Source organism: Doryrhamphus excisus, linkage group LG2 (genome assembly GCF_037039965.1).
Source record: "Doryrhamphus excisus strain RoL-2023G ecotype Guam linkage group LG2, RoL_Dexc_Guam_v1.1, whole genome shotgun sequence".
NCBI classification, from domain to species: Eukaryota; Metazoa; Chordata; class Actinopteri; order Syngnathiformes; family Syngnathidae; genus Doryrhamphus; species Doryrhamphus excisus.
Window position 1 is genome coordinate 22,838,252 of NC_136358.1, and position 27,580 is coordinate 22,865,831.

General features: G+C 40.3%; 1 protein-coding gene across 3 annotated transcripts in view; it reads right to left on the reverse strand.

Annotated features, from left to right (window-relative positions):
* LOC131109511 (glycogen debranching enzyme) overlaps nucleotides 1-27,580 on the reverse strand; it is a 46,074-nt gene that overhangs the window by 13,870 nt on the left and 4,624 nt on the right. For all 3 annotated transcript variants that reach the window (XM_058061625.2, XM_058061627.2, XM_058061628.2), the window contains exons 3-24: nucleotides 27,007-27,217; nucleotides 25,453-25,622; nucleotides 23,801-24,004; nucleotides 21,696-21,877; nucleotides 21,492-21,603; nucleotides 19,979-20,105; nucleotides 19,724-19,826; nucleotides 17,236-17,333; nucleotides 17,014-17,153; nucleotides 16,467-16,654; nucleotides 13,762-13,885; nucleotides 11,844-12,007; nucleotides 11,636-11,737; nucleotides 10,176-10,331; nucleotides 9,887-10,037; nucleotides 7,874-7,998; nucleotides 7,592-7,704; nucleotides 5,617-5,751; nucleotides 4,055-4,185; nucleotides 3,664-3,800; nucleotides 1,391-1,524; nucleotides 1,141-1,316 (exon numbers count right to left, since the gene is read on the reverse strand). In XM_058061625.2, the coding sequence (XP_057917608.2) occupies nucleotides 1,141-1,316; nucleotides 1,391-1,524; nucleotides 3,664-3,800; nucleotides 4,055-4,185; nucleotides 5,617-5,751; nucleotides 7,592-7,704; nucleotides 7,874-7,998; nucleotides 9,887-10,037; nucleotides 10,176-10,331; nucleotides 11,636-11,737; nucleotides 11,844-12,007; nucleotides 13,762-13,885; nucleotides 16,467-16,654; nucleotides 17,014-17,153; nucleotides 17,236-17,333; nucleotides 19,724-19,826; nucleotides 19,979-20,105; nucleotides 21,492-21,603; nucleotides 21,696-21,877; nucleotides 23,801-24,004; nucleotides 25,453-25,622; nucleotides 27,007-27,217 (3,183 nt within the window). The remainder of the gene's footprint in view (nucleotides 1-1,140; nucleotides 1,317-1,390; nucleotides 1,525-3,663; nucleotides 3,801-4,054; nucleotides 4,186-5,616; nucleotides 5,752-7,591; nucleotides 7,705-7,873; nucleotides 7,999-9,886; nucleotides 10,038-10,175; nucleotides 10,332-11,635; nucleotides 11,738-11,843; nucleotides 12,008-13,761; nucleotides 13,886-16,466; nucleotides 16,655-17,013; nucleotides 17,154-17,235; nucleotides 17,334-19,723; nucleotides 19,827-19,978; nucleotides 20,106-21,491; nucleotides 21,604-21,695; nucleotides 21,878-23,800; nucleotides 24,005-25,452; nucleotides 25,623-27,006; nucleotides 27,218-27,580) is intronic.

Here is a 27,580-nt window from a genome sequence, read left to right on the forward strand (position 1 = left end):
CGGGGAGAACATGCAAACTCCACACAGAGATGGCCGAGGGTGGAATTGAACCCTGGTCTCCTAGCTGTGAGGTCTGCGCGCTAACCACTAGACCGCCGTGCCACCCCCAAACCAATTTAAATACGATAACAAAATTACACTACATTAAGCAGAAGTCATTATTTAGGGGCAATGGTTGAACGGAGAAGACAGTATATACTGTATGAATGTGTAAAAATACTTCAGAAATATCACCATACATGTAGAACGGAATAAAAACTCTATTTTACTTTTTTACTTCTTTATAGTGTTACCATTGCTTAACAAAGGACATACAAAATAATAACACTTATATTTAGGGCTGTCAAAAATAACAAAAATAAAAATAATGCCTGTGATTAATCTGAAAATCATATAAATAAAATCATCAAAGAATAGCGCAGGGCTGCACGGCGGTCCAGTGGTTAGCACACAGACCTCACAGCTAGGAGACCAGGGTTCAATTCCACCCTCGGGCCATCTCTGTGTGGAGTTTGCATGTTCTCCCCGTGCATGACTCCGGTTTCCTCCCACATTCCAAAAACATGCTAGGTTAATTGGCCGTAGGTATGAATGTGAGTGTGAATGGTTGTTTGTCTATATGTGCCATGTGATTGGTTGGCCACCAGTCCAGGGTGTACCCCTCCTCTTGCCCGAAGACAGCTGGGATAGGCTCCAGCACGCCCCGCGACCCTTGTGAGGATAAGCGGAGAAAATGAATGAATGAATGAAAATTCACAAACCCTACCGAGTCCTGTGCATACCTTGTTGCCGTAACAACGTAGTTATAGTTTGCTGTATTTTAATCCAATTCTCTCTTGTACTGCATGGTATAATACACACATTACGCTCTATCACAATATTTCCAATGTTATAAACAGGTTTTCTATGCTATGGTGACCATATTGTACTCGAGCCACAGTAATCTCCTTGTTTTCGTTTGTCAGGGAACTGGGACGGGACTCAGCTGACCTCACATGTTCAGACGTTCACTAGACCTGAAACATACAATAACTGCATCCTTTCCAGGAAAACTATTCCTATATTGGGGTCCATACAGTATTTTACATTCATTCGTGGGGCAACAACAAAAGAACAGCAATGCTTTAGTTTAATGGCAACCTGCAGCTAGTGTGACACAGGACTGCTCCTTCTGGCCCGTGATTGGGTTGATGCGATACGGAACGTTGTCAACTTTCGTGGAAAGAGGAGGTAGTGCGGGGAAACGTCCGACTCCGCACATCTGAAGTGAACCCAACGCTAGGTGTCGCACAAAGCTTGAGCCAGTCTGGATGAAGCTGTGAACAGAAAAAAAAAGTATTGTACTTAATTGTACTTAAATAGCCAAAGGACTGTGTTTCATGTCTGCTACCTTGGCATGAGCTTGTATGTTGCATCCAGAGCTGTGGTGAAGGTTGATACGAGGATGGCGTCAAAGTAAGAGGGAATGAGATAGCGTGGGATGTGTTTCAGGTAAGCAAACATGGCACCCAACCATTGGCCAACCTGCAGACATGACAAGGACGTTTTAACAGCATAAAGAGCCAACAAACTACTACCAAACTCCACTTTCTAATTTTGTGGGTATAGGAGTCGATAACAAATGAATAAAGTTTTTGCAGAGCTAATTGAAAAACGCGGTCGAGCGGTTAGCGCGTAGACCTCACAGCTAGGAGACCAGGGTCCAATTCCGCCCTCGGCCATCTCTGCGTGGAGTTTGCATGTTCTCCCCGTGCATGCGTGGGTTTTCTCCGGGTACTCCGGTTTCCTCCCCCATTCCAAAAACATGCTAGGTTAATTGGAGACTCCAAATTGTCCATAGGTATGAATGTGAGTGTGAATGGTTGTTTGTCTATATGTGCCCTGTGATTGGCTGGCCACCAGTCCAGGGTGTACCCCGCCTCTTGCCCGAAGACAGCTGGGATAGGCTCCAGCACCCCCGCGACCCTCGTGAGGATAAGCGGTAGAAAATGAATCAATAATTGAAAACTCTGAACCCCTGAAGTCACTTCCTGCTCATCAACAACAGGAACACATTTACAGCAAGATGCAAAAGCACGAGTCCTATTAATATCTTCAATGTCTTATTATCATGTTATTATATTGGCTAATTGGTGTGTAAAGGTGACCATAGGGGTGTTATTCCATGTCTAGAGGGCTCTAATAATGTCAACAATCATTTTTACCATTCATAAATAAGGCATTTAACTAATCATGGTCAAGCCTGCAATAAAAGAGGGATGACAGTACAGATGTCCACAGGAAGGACTAATACGACATGAAATGGCTTTCGTTATTGAAGGATGAATGCCATATTTTGGTGGATGAAAGTTGACTGTAAATTCCGGTGTATGAGTCGCTACTTTTTCTTCAACTTTGAACCCTGCGCAAATTAATGGCCATGTGCTAATCCTGCAACATCCCCTTACTTTACAGCCACCAGCATGACTAATTGTTGCGATACCGTGCTGCAGTGAGGAAACGGTAGCTCTTCCTTTGGCATGAGCCCATCACATGCTATAAGGGACCCTCACGACAAGCTCGTCAATCATCGGAAATCGCAGCAGGTCATGACTCAAGATAACAGTCTGACCCCATGTCGTCTTAGAAAGAATGCTAAAATCCTCACACAGCAACTTAACACTCAAAAGGTTCAATGATTCCTTCAGCTGAGCTCTGGCTCTTGCCCCCTCTCTCCCTCAGCTCATGATGGGCTCATGTCAAATAAAGAGCCCAAACATGCATTAGCCAACCAGGACGTTTTACCAGCATAAAAAGACTAATACTACACACAGTTCAGCGTCATTAATCTGTTCTAGAAGGTCAAACTCCAGTTGAAACATACTCTAATCAAATCCATTTTACCCATAAGAAATAATTTCAATCGAATTAAACCGTTCCAGTTTTACAATTAATAGTTTACATGCAGAAAACAATTCAAAATGTATATAAATATCATACAATTACTAGAATTACTACAGCTTCTGTTTGGACTGCGACAGATATTTAACTCAAAAAATAAAAATAAAAACATCTCAAATCTCCCTCATCGGAGCTAATGATTGACGCTGGACACGCACAGTGCAGGTAGGATTGCAAGGTTTAGAGTGTGTCTTTCTGTGTAAAAATGTGGATCGACGCAGACGGTATTTGAGGCAAATGATGGTCACACCGGGTGCTGACGAGTTTTTGGACCATCCCCTGAAGGGTGGAGTTACATCCTGACGTACATGCACCAATGTCCAAAAAACGGGAAAATAGTCTGCACGGATTTTCAAAGGCCGTAGGAAGAAAATCAGGATGCTAATTATTTTCAGCATGCATACAGCCAGGTTGCAAAGAACTAGCTTTATTTTACTGGAACAAAAGAGCCAACTGGTATGTTCAATGTACCAGTCCATCATGTGACTACTCTGTAAATACAGCAAGGAAACAGCTACATTGGCAGCTGGGCCCTCCTGCTACGTGTTATTCTCTGCCAGAGTCGGTGCATGTAAGGCGTGTTAAGACATATTATCACCAATAATAATCGCTATTTTAAACCTATGAGTCTCACAGACTGATATAGTATACTATTCTATACTTCTAGGTGTTACAATATAATAATTAAATAATATTCTGTATAATATTCATCAGTGGCGTTACCTGTGCCAAAGGTCCTTCTCTGTGTATGAGTCGATTAGAGACATAATCAATAAGCCAGTCTCCTTGTCTCAGGTTTGAACAAACGGGATGGCCCAAGTCGTTGTTGGCACGAATATCAGCAAACACTGACATCAGTCCTGCAGAGCATAGTACTTACAATTAGGTACAGGTACATTCACACTCTATACTGCTGTTATGTTGCTGCATGTATTTATAAATACTTGATGCAATGAAATACGAGGCAACAGTATGCGGTAGAATGAATCCATGAATGACCTACCATACCTATATACCTACAGCTTTATAAGAAATTCTTAATTTTTAATTTGATATTCAGTGTTTTCATGGTGGGAGGCGGAGTACGTGATCCATCAACGCTGACATCACCTACCTTGCAGGCCTGCGTATTTGAGGGCCATCCATCCTGGGATGTTGTAACAGCCTCCACCATCCTCTTGTTCCTCCGAATCACAGCGGAATAGCAGGACATTCATGTCCGCCAGTGACAGCTTTGACATCAGCCTGTGTGAGGATATGACTCATGAGGATTATCCAATATCATATTCACATGCTGCACAATGTAAGACCGTAAGCACATAAGCATACTTTCATTACAGTTGGAGTCACACAGCACAGATTGTCAATAATATTTAGGTCTGGGGACTAAGATGGCCATCCCACAATGTTGTACTTGTTCCTCTGCATGAATGCCTTAGTAGAATTGGAGCAGTGTTTAGGGTCATGGTCTTGTTGGAAGTATGCAGACCCAACTTCAACTTTGTCACTGATTCTTGAAGACCGTTGGCAACAATCTGCTGATACTGACTGGAATCCATGCCACTTTTTCCAGTACCTGTACTGGCCACACAGCCCTACAGCATGATGGAACCACCACCAAATGTTACTGTGGGTAGCAATTGTTTGTGTTGGAATGCTTTGTTCTTCATCCAGCATGCATACCGCCCCTTGGTATGTCCAAATAATTCCATTATAGTTTCATCAGTCCACAGCACCTTATTCCAAAATGAAGCCGGCTGGTCCAAATGTGCTTTAGAATACCTCAAGCGACTCAGTTTTTTGTGAAATGTGGGCAGAAAAGGCTTCTTCTACGCCTGACTCTCCCAGAATAGCTGAATAGTTGAAGGATGCACAGTGATACCATCTGCACCAAGATCATGTTGTAGGTCTTTGGAGCTGGTCTGTTGGTTGACTTTTACTGTTCTCATCATCCTTGGCCTCTGCTGAGCTGAAAATTTTCTTGGCCTGCCACTCCGGGCTTTAACTCGGACTGTTCCTGTGGTCTTCCATTTCCTCAATATGTTCCTCAGAGTGGAACCTGAAATCTCTGAACAAGCATTTGCAACCTTCCCCTAGACCATGATGTTGAACAATGTTTGTTCTCAGGTCATGAGAACTTCAATTCCACCCTCGGCCATCTCCGTGTGGAGTTTGCATGTTCTCCCTGTGCATGCGTGGATTTTCTCCGAGTACTCCGGTTTCCTCCCACATTCCAAAAACATGCTAGGTTAATTGGCCACTCCAAATTGTCCATAGGTATGAATGTGAGTGTGAATGGTTGTTTGTCTATATGTGCCCTGTGATTGGCTGGCCACCAGTCCAGGGTGTACCCCGCCTCTCACCCGAAGACAGCTGGGATAGGCTCCAGCATACGCGCGACCTTAGTGAGGCTAAGCGGCACAGAAAACGGATGTAAGGAAGGGTACTGGCAGCCTAAAACCCTGATGGGAACACTCGTGACAACACTGGTGTTTCTACTTAGTGGAGCTGCCAGTGTGATGAACCTTGGATGAGTCCACAAGACAGGACACACAGAAAAATATTGTTTGAAAATTGCATGAAAATCATCTTTCTTTGGTAAACAAAAATATTTGTAAATAAACAAAACTCAGAAAAACAAATAGAATGTATGACAAAGTGTAAATATATACTCACTGTGCCAAAGGCATCTTCAGGATCTCTGGTGGGTTTTCATCTGCTATGCTGCCTTTTCTGTACTTCAAGCTGAATTGGGACAAAACATGCCTGATTGCCCCAACCAATTTCTGGGCTTTTGGGTCCAAACTAACCCTGTGAGGAAAGGAGATGGTTCAGTATCTAGAGACACTGTAGGTGATAATAATATCTTACAGCAGTCAGTACTAATATCACGTTTTGGGAGTCTTATGCTAATCATGTTTTGATATGACAAATGTTAGGTAAGTTTGATCAAATGGAGAATTGGTAATGGTAATGGTTTAATTTCATTTGAACATGCATCAGATTACAATTGAGTGCATCCCATAATCAGTTCACAGTTCCACATGTCCAAAAGGAGTAGGAAGAAGCAAAGCTTATTAAATCCTACCCCTCCATCTGGTTCTTTTACAATCAGTAACTGTTACATTTGTTCACTTCCTGCCTTTCTAATAGAATTGAAGTTATGCTATTTTATTATTTTATATTATTTTATTATTTTATATTATTTTATTATTTTATATTATTGTATTATTTTATATTATTTTATTATTTTATTTCATTTTATTTTGTTATTTTAGTTTATTTTATTATTTTAGTTTAGTTTATTATTTTGTTATTTTATTTTAGTTTATTATTTTAGTTTAGTTTATTATTTTAGTTTATTTAATTTAGTTTAGTCACGTACCGAAGTACGAGGTGATATGATCATACAATGACATAATGGGTACCATAGTAACTGTCAATATAGTAGGTTATAGTAGGTGATAATAATATCTTACAGCAGTCAGTACATCGTTCACATGGGATGATATTGTGTCATGGGACACACTAAATACTGTTATGAGCTGCATTATCTCCTCGCACATGGAGAGGAGTATCTGCGACAAGGTGAACTTACGTAGCGCAAATCCGTTAAAGCTAATATAACTTACTTATATCATGTTAGCCGTGTGGAGGGCTAACTTCCCTTAAGTAAGACTTAATTAAGACTATTATGATGTTAACGTGACTTACAGGGTTTACTTTAGCGACAGGGCGGAACAGAGAATGACAGTGCTTAGCGATATGGCTGCTCAGGCAACAGTAATTATGGCAGGTTGAGACACAAAAAACAGCAGAAATGGTTAAAATAGGGCAAAATAGGGCAAAAGGTACAACGAGAAAAGGCTGAAATGTTGACGCTAACAACCAATATTATTTCAATATTCCATACATGCGGCTCTGGACAACAGTGTACATTTACTGTCACCTCAAAAGAAGTCAACACACACCATTAATGTCTAAATCGATAGTATCGGTTATTATCACATACTACAGTATTAATTGTCCCTGTACCCTAGAAACCGCCCATGAATGATACGAGAAAAGGCCAAAATGATACTGTGTCAAAGCCCAGGGCAGTGATACTGATAAAATATAGAGTTTAACCATGTCCAGTATCAGCCCCCGTAGCTGTCCACTCAGAGCGCGCTGCTCTGGTATCGTGCCCGTGAAACAACCAATCAGAGAACAGCGCACGAGCGTGAACACACAGCGTTTGTTTTGCCGCCATCTGTGCTCTGTCAACATGTCAGCGGTTGACACTCCCGGCAAAAGACAAATACGGAAAATAGCAAACAGAATATTAGAAATGGAATGTTTTTTCACCATTAATGAGGAGGAAACTCTTGAAATGATCGAAAAAACTAAAAATGCAAATACAAGTCGGAAAACCAAGGGCAAAATATTATTGTTGAAATATTTTTGCAATTATTGTGTTTACACTGTTTAGATATAATACATGTAATAAACTGAACATTTCTGGAAACAAAATGGTCTTTTGATTAAATAGTACGTGATAATAAGCTCATGATTAAATAGTATGTGATAATAAGATCATCACAAGGTTTGTCTGGTATCAGGCCCAGTATCATCATCAGACAAACCATGTGATAACCTATAAGTATCCTACCTGAAGGCAATAACGCTTCCTGGTGTCAATCTCTTAAAGGTGATTTCCTGTACAAATTCTGATATGCCTTTGGACGTCACCCCAGCTTGGTCCACCACTGTGCTCTCCTGCAACTGGACATGCATGCACCAGTTACACAACACTGACAAATCTACATAGCTGAAGTGGTACATGTTAAACACAGGAAGTCACTGCTGATGTGTGACAAGGGGAACGACATGTTGAATTGTCTTATTCAATTAAAGCTGCACTTGAACACAACAAAACAAACATAGTATTTACCGGTATGTGCTCTTTGATCTGTACTGTGTATTCTGGCATGCCATTGATGTACTTGTCATCCTTGGTATAACTCCCACAATGCCTTTCCACCGTCCTTGCCTCCAACACCACCTCTTCAATCGTCCCTGGAGAGGAAGAGAAAGGCGGCATTAAAAGTGGACCCAACATGCCGGATGTTTCTGATGGAATTAGCCATGAAACACCACATGTACAGATATCATTCATTTGCACTATTATTCATTCATTCATTCATTTTCTACCGCTTTTTCCTCACGAGGGGTGCGGGGGTGCTGGAGCCTATCCCAACTGTCTTTGGGCGAGAGGCGGGGTACACCCTGGACTGATGGCCAGCCAATCACAGGGCACATATAGACAAACAACCATTCACACTCACATTCATACCTATGGACAATTTGGAGTCACCAATTAACCTAGCATGTTTTTGGAATGTGGGAGGAAACCGGAGTACCCGGAGAAAACCCACGCATGCACGGGGAGAACATGCAAACTCCACACAGAGATGGCCGAGGGTGGAATTGAACCCTGGTCTCCCAGCTGTGAGGTCTGTGTGCTAACCACTGGACCACTGTGTAGCCTGGCGCTATTATTTGATGATTTTATTTATATGATTTTCAGTTTAATCACAGGCCTTATTTTGATTTATGTGATAAATATATGACAGCCCTAAATATAAGTGTTATTATTTTGTATGTCCTTTGTTGCGATGGTAACACTATAAAGAAGTAAAAAGGTAAAATAGAGTTTTTATTCCGTTCTACATGTATGGTGATATTTCTGAAGTATTTTTACACATTCATACAGTATATACTGTCTTCTCAATTCAACCATTGCCCCTAAATAATGACTTCTGCTTGATGTAGTGTAATTTTTTATCGTATTTAAAGTGGTTTGGTTAATTCTAATGAGTTCCCAACAAGCTTTGCGGCACATATTTTGTGTTTAATGTTATCTCATCAGGTTTCGGTCATTACAGTAAGAAGGTTAAGGTTTATAGATTAAGTTGTATGACATTTCCATCAGCAGCGAGGTACATCAACAGTGACTTAGCACCCCCCACCGTCCTGAGCCGAGTTCTGGTCTTTTTTTTGGTGTTGAGGAAAGCTGTTCTGTCTCTTTTGTTTCGCATAACAATATTGGTTCAAAATATGAATACATTTGCATCACACACACAGTTTAGCAGCAGTGTATCCCGCATCATCAAGGTATCCCTTCAGGTCCGCGTGACACGATGGAGGAGAAATTAGCTCAGAGCGATTGCGAGGTCTGACTTTATTGTGGAAAACAGTTTCATCATTTATGTATTACTCTTTTGAATGCATCTTGTTTTGAGGGCTTTGGCAGGCCTCGTTTTGACCTATGGGTTGATGTCTCTGTGTTTCATCTGATCGTGGTTCTCAATTATTTGGTAGATTATAGGGCTGTCAAAGTTAGCACGTTAATGACGCATTAGCGGAACTTTTCTTTAAGTGATAATAAAGAAAAATAGTAATGCAAAAATATGCTTGCTGACTGGTAATAATAGCCCATAGTTCTGAAATTGATATCCTCATTCATTCATTCACTTTATACCGCTTATCCTTACGAGAGTCGCGGGGGTGCTGGAGCCTATCCCAGCTGTCTTTGGACTGGTGGCCAGTCAATCACAGGGCACATATAGATAAACAACCATTCACACTCACATTCATACCTATGGACAATTTGGAGTGGCCAATTAACCTAGCATGTTTTTGGAATGTGGGAGGAAACCGGAGTACCTGGAGAAAACCCACGCATGCACGGGGAGAACATGCAAACTCCACACGGAGATGGCCGAGGGTGGAATTGAACTCGGGTCTGCGTGCAAACCACTCATCCGCCATGCAGCCCGAAATTGATATCCTTTTGCATAAAATTTGATGTAATTATCGTTGTAGTAGCACATGGAATCATTTACCACAAAGTGAGTTCCCCTACTAATTATAACTTTGTGTGTGCTGTGGGTGGTTGTCCTACCAGGGATGAACATTGGCGGCACGTCGGTGCTATATTGGTGGGTTTTAGGGTTCTGGAAAGCCGTCCTGCAAACTGTCACCACTGACTGATGGGTGCTGGGACAGTGACGAGTAATTGCAACAATGTCTGCATCAACCTGGTCTACATAGACCTGTAGAGGACAAAAGTCATGATAGGGATTTCAGTTTTTACACAGCACACAGTAAGCACGATGTTAATCTGGTTACCGTAAAAAATTTTGTTCTATTTTAATTACTTCCAACACTGATACTGATATAGAAGAAGATACCTGTATGAAGCCTTGGGCGGCCAGTTCCTGGTGTAGTTTATTGACTGCTAGCTTCCCAGCAATGATGCCGCTCTGGGGTCCAACTTCACCGGTGGAGGCAGGGGAAGCAGAAGGGTTCCACTTGGGGTAGGAACGCTCCTCTTTCACAACAGAAATCTACACAAACATGTCACTGACTATGAATGCAATGGTGGGGTATTTAGTTTGACGGAGTCATACATAAATAGGGTTGGGCGTTAAGCATCGAGCAAACATTTTGACTCTCCGGGAATTGTTAATTTTTTTAAATTCCGATGCCTATGTTCGGTAACGGACCAGCCTGCGGACCTTTAAAAGAGTGAGGAATTTGTAGTCAGGAGTTTGACTGTTTAATTCCCTTAGCCATCATTGACATTGTCACTGTTGTTGTTATGGGAATTGTTGTTGCTGCTGTTTTTATGTCTCTCTCTCTACTGTCTCACCCCCCCAACACGCCCCCTCTCAGTTTCTCTTCTTCTTTTCTGTGTTTCTTCTTGCTGTGGTCCGGTCGCTCCAAATTCGCATAACAAAAACATCAAATATCGCCAAATAAAATGTCATAGCTTACACCTTTCCCGACAGAGCAAATCTGTTTAGCATGTAAGGGCATTTAGTCCCCTTCGCTCCTCAGACTTCAACCTCCTGGCACTCCCCTGTAAGACCAAACTCCGAACCTGGGGTGACAAAGCCTTCTCCATCGCTGCCCCCACCCTCTGGAACTCCTTGCCCCATTCACTCCGTGCTTGCCCTGACATTCCCAGTTTTTAAAAAAACAACTAAAAACCCACCTCTTTAAATCTGTTTTTAATGTCTAACTTTTTATATCTGACTGCTGTGCCCCGCCCCGCTTTTACTCATGTTTTAACTGTGTATAAACGAATAAATGTTGTATTTTAACGTATCTTTTACTCTGTTTACTTGTTTTCTGTAAAATGTGTTTGAGTATTTTGAAAAGCGCTATACAAATAAAATGTATTATTATTATTATTATTATTATTAACAATACTATCGGAGACCAGGGTTCAATTCCACCCTCGGCCATCTCTGTGTGGAGTTTGCATGTTCTCCCCGTGCATGCGTGGGTTTTCTCCGGGTATTCCGGTTTCCTCCCACATTCCAAAAACATGCTAGGTTTATTGGCCACTCCAAATTGTCCATAGGTATGAATGTGAGTGTGAATGGTTGTTTGTCTATATGTGCCCTGTGATTGGCTGGCCACCAGTCCAGGGTGTACCCCGCCTCTCGCCCGAAGACAGCTGGGATAGGCTCCAGCACCCCCGCGACCCTCGTGAGGAAAAGCGGTAGAAAATGAATGAATGAATGAACAATACTATCTGCCCCAATGGCTGGATGCGACACAAAAAAATGATCATTTTTCTAATTTACACAATGCCTTTATCTCGAACCATAGCCCAACCCTACATGGAGTGAGAGTATCCAACCTGATGTGGTACTAATTCATCGTATCCTCGGGTAGATCCGATCGCACAGCAGGCCATGGAGACAATTGCAGCACTGGGCAGACTGTCCAGTGGTGAACGCAGCTGAACAGAAAATACAGACATGCTTTATTTCTTGTGCAAATAAAGAAACAATTGTTAACACTATGAAAAACATGTCTTTTATCATCAATGACATCTGATAAAACACCTGAATGGGACACTCATTGTCGTGGGTTACATCAAGGAACATGGCGTGGGCGATGCAGGGCATCAGTGGACGGAGGCTGGGCTGAACAAAAGCTCCCACTGGTTCACCACCATAACGATAGACCAATCTTCCTTCTTCGTGGCTGTCACCAGCTGACATGGCCTCTACAAGATGGAGGTTGGTTCAAACACATGAGAAATATTGCAGCCTGTTCATTATCACAAAATCAACATGATTGACTTCATGTCATCCACAATCCTTATGTGTAACTTGAACACATATTTCTTTCGCTTTTCTGTGCATTATAACGCCAGACAACGGGTTATTATGAGCTAGCTAACAATGCATGTCATCAACCTGAAGCCCTCACATAAAACTGTATATTAGCCCAGCTTCAGCCATATTGTTATTGTAGCAGCTAACACGAAATACTATATTTCTGGTGGAATAACACAATGCCCCGACATAGGCGCTGTGAGTGACGTCTCAGCATCAGTCACAGTGACTCCTCAGCATCAGTCACAGTGACTCCTCAGCATCAGTCACAGTGACTCCTCAGCATCAGTCACAGTGACTCCTCAGCATCAGTCACAGTGACTCCTCAGCATCAGTCACAGTGACTCCTCAGCATCAGTCACAGTGACTCAAGCTACTCCCGAGTCGGGAGTAGCTTGAGTCACTGTGACTCCTCAGCATCAGTCACAGTGACTCCTCAGCATCAGTCACAGTGACTCCTCAGCATCAGTCAAAGTGACTCAAGCTACTCCCTACTAACGCGAACTAGTGATGCTACTGTGTTGTTAGCTTTGAAAAGTTAAGGCTAGGTTATAAATCATGCCTCACACGTGTATTGTTGAGGTTTGTAGCAATAAGCTAAATAGTTGGTCAACGTAAGGATTCCATATGCTACCAACAAAACAACATGATAGACTGACGCAGTGGATACGTCGGCTCTTAACTTAGACCAGAGGACATCGCTAACAAGACTCAGTAAGATGTTTGTTTGTTTGGAGCGTTTTTTCCATCCTTTTGCAGAAATAAATGCTTCCTGTAGCTTCCGATGAGAGTCACACCACAGATGATATTTAGGTTTCTGGACTGAGATGGCCATTCCAGAACGTTGTTGTTCCAACTGGAATGCACCATTGCTCTATCCACAGATGCAATACTTAAAGAGGACCGATTATGCTAAATTTTCTACCCTTTTGTATTGAGTTGTGGTCTCCTATAGAGCAGCTACACACAATAACCTGCACAGAAAACATGCTAGATCTTCCAGAATCTGCACCTATTCCAGCTGTATTTCCTTTGATTTGTGCTTCCTGCCAAAACGCTCTGTTTTAATTTATTCCACCCACGCCCCGCATCCGGGTGTGCCCACTCTGCTGTGATTGGTCACACGCCCAAAGTGTTTTCTAACTATGAACCATATAAGGAAGTCTGCCTTTCTGTGACATCACAAAGGTTTTACCAGTTTTCCGTTTTTTCCAATATTTTTAATTTTTAATTTGGCGGACTCAAAGACTTTTATTCCGATGCTGACTTCAAAACCGTTGTGGTGTTACATGCAAAGTTGTAAAATAAACAATATAAAACAAGCATTTGACAAAACCTAACATTGCCAACAAAAGCATGCAACTTAAGGAAGCAGGGGAAAATTCAATGCACTCGGAGTACCAACTACAAAAGGTACACCAAATTAGGAACGCATTTAGTACTTCTTGCTAACTACATCAAGGAACTGGGCAAATATTGAAGATGACATCATGTTGTTGTTTTTTTTAACTTGAAAACAATATTAATATATTGCATAAATTGATATACGTACAAGCGATTATTATTGTTTGTCACATGCTAAGCTTATCAATTCCTGCATGTGTGAATAAATAACACCAATAACTAACATAGCATACTGTACCTCGTATCAGTGATGTAATCCCTAGTTTGGTAACGAAGACGTTATCCAGTTCCTCACTGCCAGTGAAGAGTTCAGCCGCCACGTACAGGTTAGGGCGCACAGCTCTAGCCACGTCAAGCATGAACTGGTCAGCCACCACCACACAGAAACACACGGCAACCGAGCCAGGCAGGAAATGTGGAGACGGAAGGTGAGTAAATAAAAGGCATGCGGTTAGGGGTGACAGGAAAGAGAAAGATGAGAAAACGTTGAAAGGCATCCGACAGGTTCGTGGGGGAAAGCAACACAAAATGCAGCACGATGCAGAAAGAAGAAAAGAAAGATCACATTAGTTTGAACAAGACACTTGTACCTCGTATCAGGCTGCTAATTCCCAGCCGATTCACAAAGACATTGTCAATCAGCTCGCTGCCTGTAAACAGCTCAGCGATCAAATACAAATTGGGTCTGACCACTCTGGCTGCATCCAGCATGGCCTGGACAAGACATATACCATGACACACAGGGAGACAGAAGAGGCACTTGGAAACGTCTTTTCCATGACAACAATGGGCTCTGCTAAAATAAATAAATGACCCACATTGTCACGACAAAATGCCTACAAGTGTAAGGGCCCTACAGAGATCCCATATAACAGGGGTCTCAAACACGCGGCCCGCGGGCCAAATGTGGCCCGCAGGACACTAGTTTGAGGCCGCCGCCTTGATATGAAAGTTTAATGTTAGTGCGGCCCGCGCAAGTTTGATATGGATGCTGTATGGTATCATGTACCCAGAAAAAATTATTACGTTTGATTAATGTTCATGTTAAAGGTTAAATAACTGTTAATCGTTATCCTCCCTATCCGTGTGGAAGTGGTAAGTTTTTGGCTATTTAAGTTTAAAGGAAATAACTTGAAGGCTACCGTTTAGGTCGCTATCTCTCTAGTTTGCGAGTTAGCATGTGTCTCAAGACCCTGCAGTTGCGCAATATGTTGTAAATAAAAAAAAGTATAAATGTGACTATAGTCGTGTTTTGTCATGTCTACAGGGCTCTAATAATGCTTTGTTCATTTTAATCTGAAAAAAATAATTTGTCTACCCACCAACTATATGTGGTTTCTTAAGGTTTTATTATTTGCCGTTTTATTATTATTATATATATTTATTACTGATTGATTGATTTTCTTTATTCTTGATTTGTTTATTCATTTTTCATCCAACAGTGGAATGTTTTATCAGAGCTTTTATTGTAGAAAATCGGAACCAAAGCACTGAAAAAGTTTGTATATTTTTCTGTTTTTAATAAATGTGTTGGTTTTTTTTGGAAAACCTGATGCGGCCCAGCCTTGCCCAGACCCTAGCTCCAGTGGCCCCCAGGTAAATTGAGTTTGAGACCCCTGCCAAATAAGGACTGCTAACAGTATACAATGATACAGAGCATACCGGACGCTGTTTGTTACAGAATACTTTCAAACTCTTACTTATGCATTTGTCTGTAAGTAATGTGCAACTACAATTACAATGGTATGAAAATTTTGGTCACCCCAGATAATTTTAAAGATTTTTTGGGGGGGATTTCCAAAACAGTTTGTTTTAATTTATTCCACCCAGGGCCCGCCTCTGAGCATGCCCACTCTGCTGTGATTGGTCACACTCCCAAGCACTACCAAATGACATACTTCTGGAATACTTCCAAACTCCACTTTCTAATTTTGTGGGTATAGGAGTCGATAATAAATGAATAAAGTTTTTGCAGAGCTAATTGAAAACCCTGAACCCCTGAAGTCACTTCCTGCCCATCAACAACAGGAACACATTTACAGCAAGACGCAAAAGCACAAGTCCTATTGATATCTTCAGTGTCTTATTATCATGTTATTATATTGGCTAATCGGAGTGTAAAGATGACCATAGGGGTGTTATTTCATGTCTAGAGGGCTCTAATAATGTCAACAATCATTTTTACCATTCATAAATAAGGCATTTTACTAATCATGGTCAAGCCTGCAATAAATGAGGGATGACAGTACAGATGTCCACAGGAAGGACTAATAAAATGGCTTTCATTCTTGAAGGATGAATGCCATATTTTTGTGGATGAAAGTTGACCGTAAATTCCGGTGTATGAGTCGCTACTTTTTCTATAAACTTGAACCCTGCGCAAATTAATGGCCTTGTGCTAATCCTGAAACATCTCCTTACTTTACAGCCACCAGCACTACTAATTGTTGCGATACCGTGCTGCAGTGAGGAAACGGTAGCTCTTCCTTTGGCACGAGCCCATCACAAGCTAAAAGGGAACTCACGACAAGCTTGTCAACCATCGGAAATCGCAGCAGGTCATGACTCAATATAACAGTCTGACCCCATGTCGTCTTAGAAAGAATGCTAAAATCATCACACAGCAACTTAACACCCAAAAGGTTCAATGATTCCTTCAGCTGCCTGTGTCCACCAGAGGGAGCGCTGGCTCTTGCCTCCTCTCTCCCTCAGCTCATGATAGGCTCATGTCAAATAAAGAGCCAGGTGGTCCTCTGGGACTTGTGCACGCCACAACCGACCATCTTATGATGTGGACACTTACATATTATTATCCGCTACGTGGTGGTAGATACAAACAAAATAATTCATACCAATGAACTCGAATCAAGCTGTGAAAGTGTCACTTTGGTTGCAGTAATGGAGCAATATTTTCATCTATTTCCACACCCAGAGATGTCTTACCTCTGCTACATGCAGCGGTGTCGAGTGGCAGTTATCCAGCCTGACTCCATGAAAATATTTGGCCGTTATTTCCGTGTATTTCTTCATGTGGGCCCACAGGAAGGGGCAATCCTCAGGTCCCTTTCCATAGCGAAGTTTGACACTGTCACCCCAGCATATTAGCTCCCGGCGAATGTAGACATTGGATCCTGCAGTTAGCACACACACAATTACAGTCACTTCATGCACACAACAACTTGAAACAGCAAGACTCCATCCATCCATCCATCCATGAACCTCTCTGTTCTGTGGTCCCAAAGCATAAAGGCGGATGACAGGGGTGTCCAAATTGGTTGTTTTTTAATTGGCTCACAGCACATTCTAAAATAAGTGGAAAATTGTGGCCACCCCTAGCGTATGGGGTTAACATAGCAGGTTTCTACCTGGGAAAGCATGACAATGTTGTATGAATTGATTCAGTATCCGTACTCACACGTCAGTCACCCTTTCCTCCCCTGCTATGAAAATAACACATTTCAGCAGACATATTACATTTACTCTGGTTTACCCGGCTCAGCAAAGTTCCGCAGTGGATCATCACCCATCACCCAACCGTTGTGAGCGAGGAAATGACACGTCTTGTTTGGTTGGTCCAGCAGTTGCATTTCCTGTTCCAGAGTCATGTCCTGGTAAGGGAATGTGAAATACCTGCAAAAGATACGAGGGAGGTGGGGTCTATTTTATACATCTGGGGACTACCACTGCAAGGCAAAAATAGAATGGATTTTACCTGGTAACAAGAGGGTTCTTCTTGCTGACAGGGCCTAGTTTGGGTCCATGGTCAGCAAGACGCTCATACGTCACATTTCCCACGATGCAGTTGGCTGCCTGCAGGACAGGGACGCAATAATAGGGCGATAAGTTTGCAATTACAACACCTTCCTTTCATGGATCGAGATTAGGATATCCAATAATATCGGCCAACCGATAGTGGCAGAAAACTCGACGTCCATATATACGTACAAGTGATGGTGTGCGCCACACGTAACAAGCTAGCTAGCTCAGTTCCCGTATTTTCAGCACTATAAGGTGCACTTTAAAAGCGTTTAACTATTTCAAATATGGATGGCACGCCGTTCATCCGGTGCGCCTTTTGTGTTTGTGATTGTGGGACCATTTCCCGCTGACACAGACGTGTAATACGTACTATGTAATACGAAAAACAACCATGTCTCCGCTAAGTGAAGCAAATGAATTGTTAGCATGCTATCATTCCAGGAGCATGAACAACAAGGTTGATGCATAGATGAGTGTATTGTGAAATAGCAGAATAAAGGTCAACTGAACTCGCTACCTTTCTTGTAGTCCGTATGTTTTAGTATGCTCCGTATGTTGCGGAAAAAATCCGGTAGGGGTCCCCGCAATCTGGAATTATTTCCAAGTTTGGTCTTTGGATTGTAAATACAGTGCAACCTTGGTTAGTGTCATTAATCCATTCCTGAAAGTCAAACTCTAACTGAAACATACTCTAACCCAGGGGTGGGCAAACTTTTTGACTCGCAGGCCGTATTGATTTAACAAAATTGACGGGGGTGGGGGGCAGACTATATTCTACACAATTTTACAGTCCATCTGGAATTATTGTATCCGTAAAAGTGTCATGAAATCTGCTAAATTTGCACTTTAAGATCATTTATTTGATGTAAAGTGCGTTATAAATTTATAATAATAATAATAATAATATTATAATTATAATTAATATTATAATTATAATAATAATAAATATATAATAATAATAATAACATTTATTATTATTGTTATATAAAATAAAAATAAAAATAAAAATAAAAATAAAAATAAAAATAAAAATAAAAATAATCCATGTCCTGTCATGTCATAATAATAATCATTATTATTATTATATTATTATTAATAATAATAAATAATAATTATTATCATTCATGTCCTGTCATGTCATAATAATAATTATATTATTATTATTAGTAGTATTATTATTAGTATTATTATTATTATTATTATTATTATTATTATCATCATTATCATTATCTGCTTGTGTCCCTGTTTTCAGGAGCACTTTGTAAACAACAGACCACATCAAATAAGAAATTGCAGCTACTTAAACCATGAAAATGTTAATCAAGCCATGATGCCAGGTTGTATGTTGAGTTGAAATGAAATACTTTGGAAAGAACGTGTGGGCCATATTTAAACACTTGGCGTGCTGTGGATGTGGCCCCCCGGGCGTAGTTTGCCCACCACTGCTCTAGACCAAATCAGGTTTTCCTATAAGAAATGATTAATAACGAATAACAAATAACCAGATGCCGATCTAAATTTTCGAAATTTTTCGAATTCCGAAAAACCCACCAACCAAGGCAACTGCTAACCAAGGTAAGCCGTATTGTGCTGATTTTGGATACGTAGGACAGAAGACAAAACAATCAAATAGTCAAGTCTGCTTTGTTCCTCTGAATTCAACAGACCCATATTGATTGTAAATGTAAATAGTGTACATTGTTAGAATGTTGCAATGTGATTGCATGGGACACAATTAACATGATTTTGCCCCGCCCATACTGTTACCCTACCCTGTTACCCCGCCCTGTTTTGCTTTGGATTAGCAATGAAGCTAAAGGCTTATTACGCTGGGTACAAATATATGCAGGAAATGATGTGGAATAAAACGGAAAATACACATCAAGATAAAGCATCTCATCAAACATGTTGTTAAAGTTACGACGCTGCTCCAAGATGGAACTGAGTACGATGCTAACTTGCTAATTGGGTAAAATTATTAAGTTTCATTAATGTTCATGTTAAAGATTAAATAACTGTTAATACTGTGCATTTGAATCTGAAAAAAATAATTTCTCTACCAACTGTATGTGGTTTCTTACATTTTTCTTATTTGCTGTTTTATTATTATTTAACTTATTTATTACTGATTGATTGATTTATTGTCTTTATTCTTAATTTGTTTATTTATTTATTTTTATCTTATTTTGTTGTATAGAAAAATAAAAATTCAGATATTTGAGAACAGTGGAATGTTTGATCAGATATTTTGGTGTGGAAAACCGGAACCAAAGTACTGAAAAAGTGTAGGGTATATCAGTAGCAAAAGCATTGAAGATTGATTTTTTTTCCAGTTTTTAAAACCTGATGCGGCCCGGCTTCACCCAGAACCTAGCTCCGTTGGCCCCCAGGTAAATTTAGTTTGAGACCCCTGGGATAAATGAATGGGATTCTTCCTCTACCTGCTCATGATGCTGATGCACGATGTGGTCCTGTTCCTCGTTTAACTGCTTCAACTTCTGTTGCAGCAAACCGCAGCACTCCTCGATGTCCTGAGGGGAGGAGCTGCAGGAAGAGATGCGACACATCAAGAATACATGTCTTTGTAGTGCACATGCAGTTCTATGGAACTGCTCTAGGAAAGGTTTAACCCCCTGGATAGTTCTTTGGTGACCCACATTGGTATATAATATAATATCTGCTTCTGTGCGTCGTACCTGTTAGGTACGAATGTCTCGAGGGCTGAGTCCATGTCGACCGTGTTGCCGTAACGTCGGTAAGCGATGTCTTGGATGATTTTAAGACCTTTTTTCCCTCCGGTCTTAAGATGATCTGCTTCCACACCTTGAAATGAACAACATCTTCTATCATCTCATCATCATTTGTGTCGTCCAGTCGCCACACGCCACGTCACGCTTCAAATTTCACGCCTTTAAAAATATATGAATGAAGAAATCGTGCTGTTCCGTGGTTGAATACGGTCTATTATAAGTAAAATTTGCATATTCAAGCAAATCATGTCTTTAGCAATAATCACATTTTCAACGAAGGTTTATGTCATTTTTGCTAAAATTGAGCATTTTCTACAATAAAAATTGCTACACCTGAGTTCAATCCCACCCTCGGCTATCTCTGTGTGGAGTTTGCATGTTCTCCCCGTGCATGCGTGGGTTTTCTCCGGGTACTCCGGTTTCCTCCCACATTCCAAAAACATGCTAGGTTAATTGGCCACTCCAAATTGTCCATAGGTATGAATGTGAGTGTGAATGGTTGTTTGTCTATATGTGCCCTGTGATTGGCTGGCCACCAGTCCAGAGTGTACCCCGCCTCTCGCCCGGAGTCAACTGGGATATGTTCCAGCACCCCCGCAATCCACGTGAGGATAAGCGGTAGAAAATGAATGAATGAATGAAAAATTGCTATATAAAGTCAAATACAAATAGAAGGCATTCGGAAGATGCATTCAAAGATGGTGTCGTGATGGTATGTAGTACTCTACACTGGTCACTAGGTGTCAGTAATGGTAATAATGTCTATGCTAACATGTGTGAGTCTATACTATTTCCGTCTTATTTTAGAAGCTAGTAAACAAGTTTTCTATGATCTTACTATGAAAATATTCCATTTATAAATAAGAAACTGGGCAGCACGGCGGTCTAGTGGTTAGCGCGCAGACCTCACAGCTAGGAGACCAGGGTTCAATTCCACCCTTGGCCATCTCTGTGTGGAGTTTGCATGTTCTCCCCGTGCATGCGTGGGTTTTCTCCGGGTACTCCGGTTTCCTCCCACATTCCAAAAACATGCTAGGTTAATTGGCCACTCCAAATTGTCCATAGGTATGAATGTGAGTGTGAATGGTTGTTTGTCTATATGTGCCCTGTGATTGGCTGGCCACCAGTCCAGGGTGTACCCCGCCTCTCGCCCAAAGACAGCTGGGATAGGCTCCAGCACCCCCTGCGACCCTCGTGAGGAAAAAGCAGTAGAAAATGAATGAATGAATAAGAAACCCTACTTGGCGGAAAGGCAGGTCTGGAAGGAATGAACTGCCATAAAGTGTAGTAAAACCACAATACTTGTTTTTTTTTTTTTTGCCAAAAAACGTGCCTCCATCTCAAGCTAAACGATCGAGATGATGTCATTATGTAACAACTGCTTCGTAGCCTGCTTAGCTTAGCTTAGCTCCTCCATGACTCCTGCAGGGATAGATTCTATCTGTGTATGTGTACTGACCATTTTGTAAGAGAGTTCTGAACCGGCCCACAGCACTGTCCACGTTGACCTGGTAGAACTCCCATAGTTTGATTTGAGGGTACACATCATTCCACAACACGCTCCGGATGGCCTGATGCACATGAACACACAAACGGTATTGGGTATTGGACTGACATGGCTTAAAAACACTTCCAAAACACAAACGTCACGGTGCTTCCGTACATCCAGATGACTTTCATTGGTGATGTCAGCAGAAAGGCCTCGGTCCTTGTACCGTCCCTCCGCGATTCTGGTGGTTAAATGCCAAATAGCTCGGTCTAAGACCCAGGCTGGGCGTAGATGGGGAGAGTTGACCAGATTGTAACCACATTCCGGATGCTCTCTGATCCACATGCTGTTTGCAGCTGGAAACAGAAAAACACATTTAGCCCCAAATTCCGGAATACAGTATTCCGGTCAGAGCTATCTCATGTAGCTTAGTCACATAACCAATATACACACAAATATTCACAGCACGTCACTTTTTCCATATTTGGTTATGTTGCAAAATAATTTGCCTCAAAATCCTCAAACTGATTTCACCTATAGTCATATTAAACATCCTCCACCATTTTTACCCCTGCATTGACGACAATAGCACCCGGCGGGGCAAAGTAGTATTGGCCATTTGCGTAATGAAATGGCCTAATGGCCTTTCTTCACATACACGTTACAGCTTCCTGTCTCAAAACCACAGCTGTACCAGTCTTGGGCCCGCTGTTGGGACATCCTCTACATCCTGCTTCTGATGGCTCTAATATCAAGTCTTAGTTTAGTAGTACAATAGAACCTTGGTTAGCATCATCAATGCCTTCCAGAGGGTCAAACTGTAACTGAAATGTACTCTAACCCAGTGGTCTCAAACTCAATTTACTTTTGTTTTTATTTTATTTTTCTGCACAAAATAGATGAAAAATAAACAAATCAAGAATAAAGAAAATCAATCAATCAGTAATAAATAAATATAATAATAATAATAATAAAACGGCAAATAATAAAAACTTAATAAACCACATATAGTATATATATAGACAAATTATTTTTTTCAGATTAAAATTAACAAAGCATTATTAAACTTACCACTTCCACACAGATAGGGAGGATAACTATTAACAGTTATTTAACCTTTAACATGAACATTAATCAAACGTAATAATTTTTTCTGAATACATGATACCATACAGCATCCATATCAAACTTGCGCGGGCCGCACTAACATCAAACTAGTGTCCTGCGGGCCACATTTGGCCCGCGGGCCGCGTGTTTGAGACCCCTGCTCTAACCAAAACAAAGTTTTACAAAAAGGGTACAAAAAGGGTAACTCAAACATTGACAACAAAACTATTTTGTCACACTGCTGTCATATATATACTGTACATAAATCTTTTGGAAATTGACCAAGCTCTACTTGAGTGTTGTACCAAAACACACAAAAATATACTGTTTATAACAAACTAAGAAATTGGGTACTTCAGGTGGAAACGCCACTTGCTTCTCCTCCTCCAGTACCGGAGGAAGTGAAGGAAAATGTAAATAAATAAAATAAAAAGTTACATATTAAAGGACATGCAGGAAATACGCCTTCCAATGTTACTTTTCATGGCAAAAAAATATATATATTATTATTATACAATTAAAAATAATATATAATTATTATTTTATTATAATATAATATAATATATAATATATTATAATATATTATTATAATTATTATAATTATTATAATTATTATAATTATTATAATTATTATAATTATTATAATTATTATAATTATTATAATTATTATAATTATTATAATTATTATTATAATTATAATAATTATTATTATTAAATAACAATTATTAATAATGATAATAGTTTGATTAATAATTATTACTAATAACTAATAATAGTAATAACATTTTATTTGTATAGCGCTTTTCAGAGTACTCAAAGACGCTTTACAGCAAAGAAAAAATAAAAATAAAAAATAGAGCTGAGTAAAAAAAAAACAGAATAAAAGATGCATTAAAATACAACATCCATACATTAATTCAGAGCTAAAAAAAGGCTAAAAACAAGGCTAAACGTGGGGCTAAGCACACAACACAAATAACAACATTAACATGTGTTAGCAAAAAATGCTGAGAAAACAGAGGATCAAACCAGCAACCTTCAGGTTGCTAGTTCTAGTGGTCTGAACCAGCAACCTGAAGCCATTGAGTCAGCCTGACAGCTGAACGTGAAAGGACTGTTACGGGTATGCTTTGTATGGAAAGAAAGGCCACCCAGTAGTTTACGTCACCCACCTGTATGGTTGTACACCACGTCGGTAATACACAGCATATTCCATTCCGTCTTCAGCTTTTCCACAAGCGCCCCCACATCTGCCCAGCTGTAGTTTTGACCTTCTGGGCTGAACTCAGGGCTGAAGGTCAGCTGGTCAGCCAGGGAATAGCATGACCTGGACTCTCCGAGGGTCTGCAAAGGCGTGAAATGGATCATGTTGTACCCTGGGAGAAGAAAGAGAACATGCATTTATCATCGAGGTCAGAACAGAGATTGTTTGTGTTTTTAATCATCTTTAGGAATTTTGTTCTCTTAGTGTTTTGACTTTATTCCCATAAAAATATCAATATATCGCCCACCTCCTAACTGTTAAGTCATTAATTATCACTATAACTACCTCAAAGACGTATTTATACATTTTTTTTTCAACTGGATCGTTCTCTCCCGAACACATATTTATACATATTTTATGTTTTTTTGAGGCACAAGAAGGTGATGATGTAACTCCACAATAGAAGACAGCATATTTGGTGCAGTTTTAAGCCAAAAAAATGGCCACAAGGTAATATTCAGATGTAATAATATTATAATATCAGGTATAATAATAATAATAATATTCAAGGTATAATTCAGAAGCACTGACATAGCGCAAGAACACAATATTCTGTGTGCCTTGAAGCATCAGTCCAAATCATCTTTTGAAATATGGTTGGGATTGAATGAGTTTTTTTTCCATTTCTGCTGTTATTAATTTTTCAGATTTTCCAACCATTGCAAGTTTCTTCTTGTATATTTTCTTTTGCTAATATTATGACTTTATTCCCATTATATGTTGACTTTATTCTGTAGCATCTTTTTCCGCAACCGACTTTTGGTAAAAATTACTACTGGATTTGTTTGTTTCGAATATATTTAGATTTAAATATTTCATCTTCATGAAACTAAAATGATCATATTTCCACATATTATAAAATTATTGTAATTTTTTTTCAATTAAAAAATATATAAAAAATATTATATTATTAAAAAATAATAATAATAATAATTTTTAACGTTTTGAGTATCTTTTTCCGCAACAGACTTTTGGTAAAATAACTACTGGATTTGTTTGTTTCAAATATATTTAGATTTAAATATTTCATCTTCATGGAACTAAAATGATCATATGTCCACATATTATTAAATTATTGTATTTTTTTTATTTAAAAAATTATTTAAAAAATATTATATTATTAAAAAAAATAATAATAATAATTTTTAACCTTTTAAGTATGTGCCGCCCTTTGGACCCCCCCTTGGTTTACACTGCTACAGCATGTCATATATGTATGGTTGCTTTCTAAAGCGCTCCGTAAAATAAAGTTGGTTGACTCGGATAACAAGGGTAATGATTCATCTGATCCCACCCATGTGGGTTCATGGTATCATGCAAACAACATCTGTCAATAACGTCCTGCATGACCCCCGCCACCCCAGACTTACATGTAAGTCCACAGTTCACACTTCAACCTGCTTCCAAAGGCAATACGCAGTACATGCAGTAAACATATACCACAAAAACACCCCTGACTTCACAATATTATGAACATGTTGTGTAGCCACTCTCTATATAAGAAGTCGTTTTCACTTAGTGGAAGCGTAAAATGAGGGGTGCGTCCTATAAAACACACACCTGACTCCTTTGCCACTCTGATGATGTCTGGCCAGCCATCCAGGTGACCCAAACATTTGGATAAGTAGGTCTGAATGGTGATGCAATCTAATGGGAGGGCATGGTTGTCTGCTCCCACATGAAGGACAGGGTTGATCACAATGTAACCTCCTCCCGACTTCTCTATGTCACTGTCAGGGGAAAAAAAACATGTTTTAAGTAAATACATACTGTAAATACAATGTTAACTCCTGTTGAATTCACTTGAAATGTTCACAAAAATGTTCACATTTTGGATCAAGACGGCCTTTTAACTGTATTTCAGACCCCTCTATCATCTCATCATCATTTGTGTCGTCCAGTCGCCACACGCCACGTCACACTTTAAATTTCACGCCTTTAAAAATATATGAATGAAGAAATCGTGCTGTTCCGTGGTTGAATACGGTCTATAATAAGTAAAAGTTGCATATTCAAGCGAATCGTATCTTTGGTAATAATCACATTTTCAACAAAGGTTTATGTCATTTTTGCTAAAATTTAGCATTTTCTACTATAACAATTGCTACACCTGAGTTCAATCCCACCCTCGGCTATCTCTGTGTGGAGTTTGCATGTTCTCCCCGTGCATGCGTGGGTTTTCTCCGGGTACTCCGGTTTCCTCCCACATTCCAAAAACATGCTAGGTTAATTGGCCACTCCAAATTGTCCATAGGTATGAATGTGAGTGTGAATGGTTGTTTGTCTATATGTGCCCTGTGATTGGCTGGCCACCAGTCCAGGGTGTACCCCGCCTCTCGCCCAGAGTCAGCTGGGATAGGCTCCAGCACCCCCCCGCAACCCTCGTGAGGATAAGCGGTAAAAAAATGAATGAATGAAAAATTGCTATATAAAGTCAAATACAAATAGAAGGCATTCAGAAGATGCATTCAAAGATGGTGTCGTTGTGATGATATGTAGTACTCTACACTGGTCACTAGGTGTCAGTAATGGTAATAATGCTAATGCTAACATGTGTGAGTCGATACTATTACACATTTCTGTCTTATTTTAGAAGCTAGTAAACAAGTTTTCGATGATCTTACTATGAAAATATTCCATTTATAAATAAGAAACCCTACTTGGCGGAAAGGCAGGTCTGGAAGGAATTAACTGCTTTGTAGTGTAGTAAAACCACCAACAGTAACACCATCATTACTTTTTGTTTTTTTTGCCAAAAAATTATGTTACAATGTTAACTCCTGTTGAATTCACTTTGACAATGAAAATGTTCACAAAAATGTTCACATTTTGGATCAGACGGCCTTTTAGCTGTATTTCAGACCCCCAGGACTTTCTTGCAGCCTAGAGAGTCTGATTTTGCAGAGGCATTTTCACAAATTTGGAATAGCACTGCATCATTTTGTAAAATTCATTACTTTGTTTCATCACAGGATTTCTGCATTGACAGTAATGCTAAAGCTATTTTTCATCGCTCTGCTTTTGCAAGACACCCCCCCCCCCCCCGACAATGACGATGGGGTTTTTGAAGAAAGGCATCTTACCAACATGCCACACAAAAAGTGAATTTCTTACCCGAATCCAAAGTAGTACTGATAAGAACCTGCCACTTTGACATCCAAAGAGCAAAACTTATCAGAATCATCCTCCCGGCCTGTTGGGAAGTTCCAGGACAAAACACGGAAAGTGTTTCGTTCAAACCCCTTTCCTTCAAGCGGGTAGTTGGTTTTCACCGTAACCCTCCGTCCCTGAAGACTTGCACCCAGACGGAACTGGAGCTCAAAACCTGAGGAGGCAAGACCATAGTATCAGCTGATAAGGTTTCAGTTCTTTGCTGCCTGGTATGCTTTCTTTATGACAGACAATTGCTCCGACAACCAGGCCATGATAAGTGAATTTTAGTTTGATTTTTTTACTTAGAGCGTAGGAAACCTGTATACGACCTTCTAAATAGACTTTTTACATTAGAGCCCTCTAGACATGAAATAACACCCCTATAGTGACACCAATTACCCAGTATAGAAAACATTCATTCATTTTCTACCGCTTACTCTCACTAGAGTCGCGGGGGTGATGGAGCCTATCCCAGCTGGCTTCGGGCGTGAGGCGGAGTACACCCTGGACTGGTGGCCAGCCAATCACAGGGCAC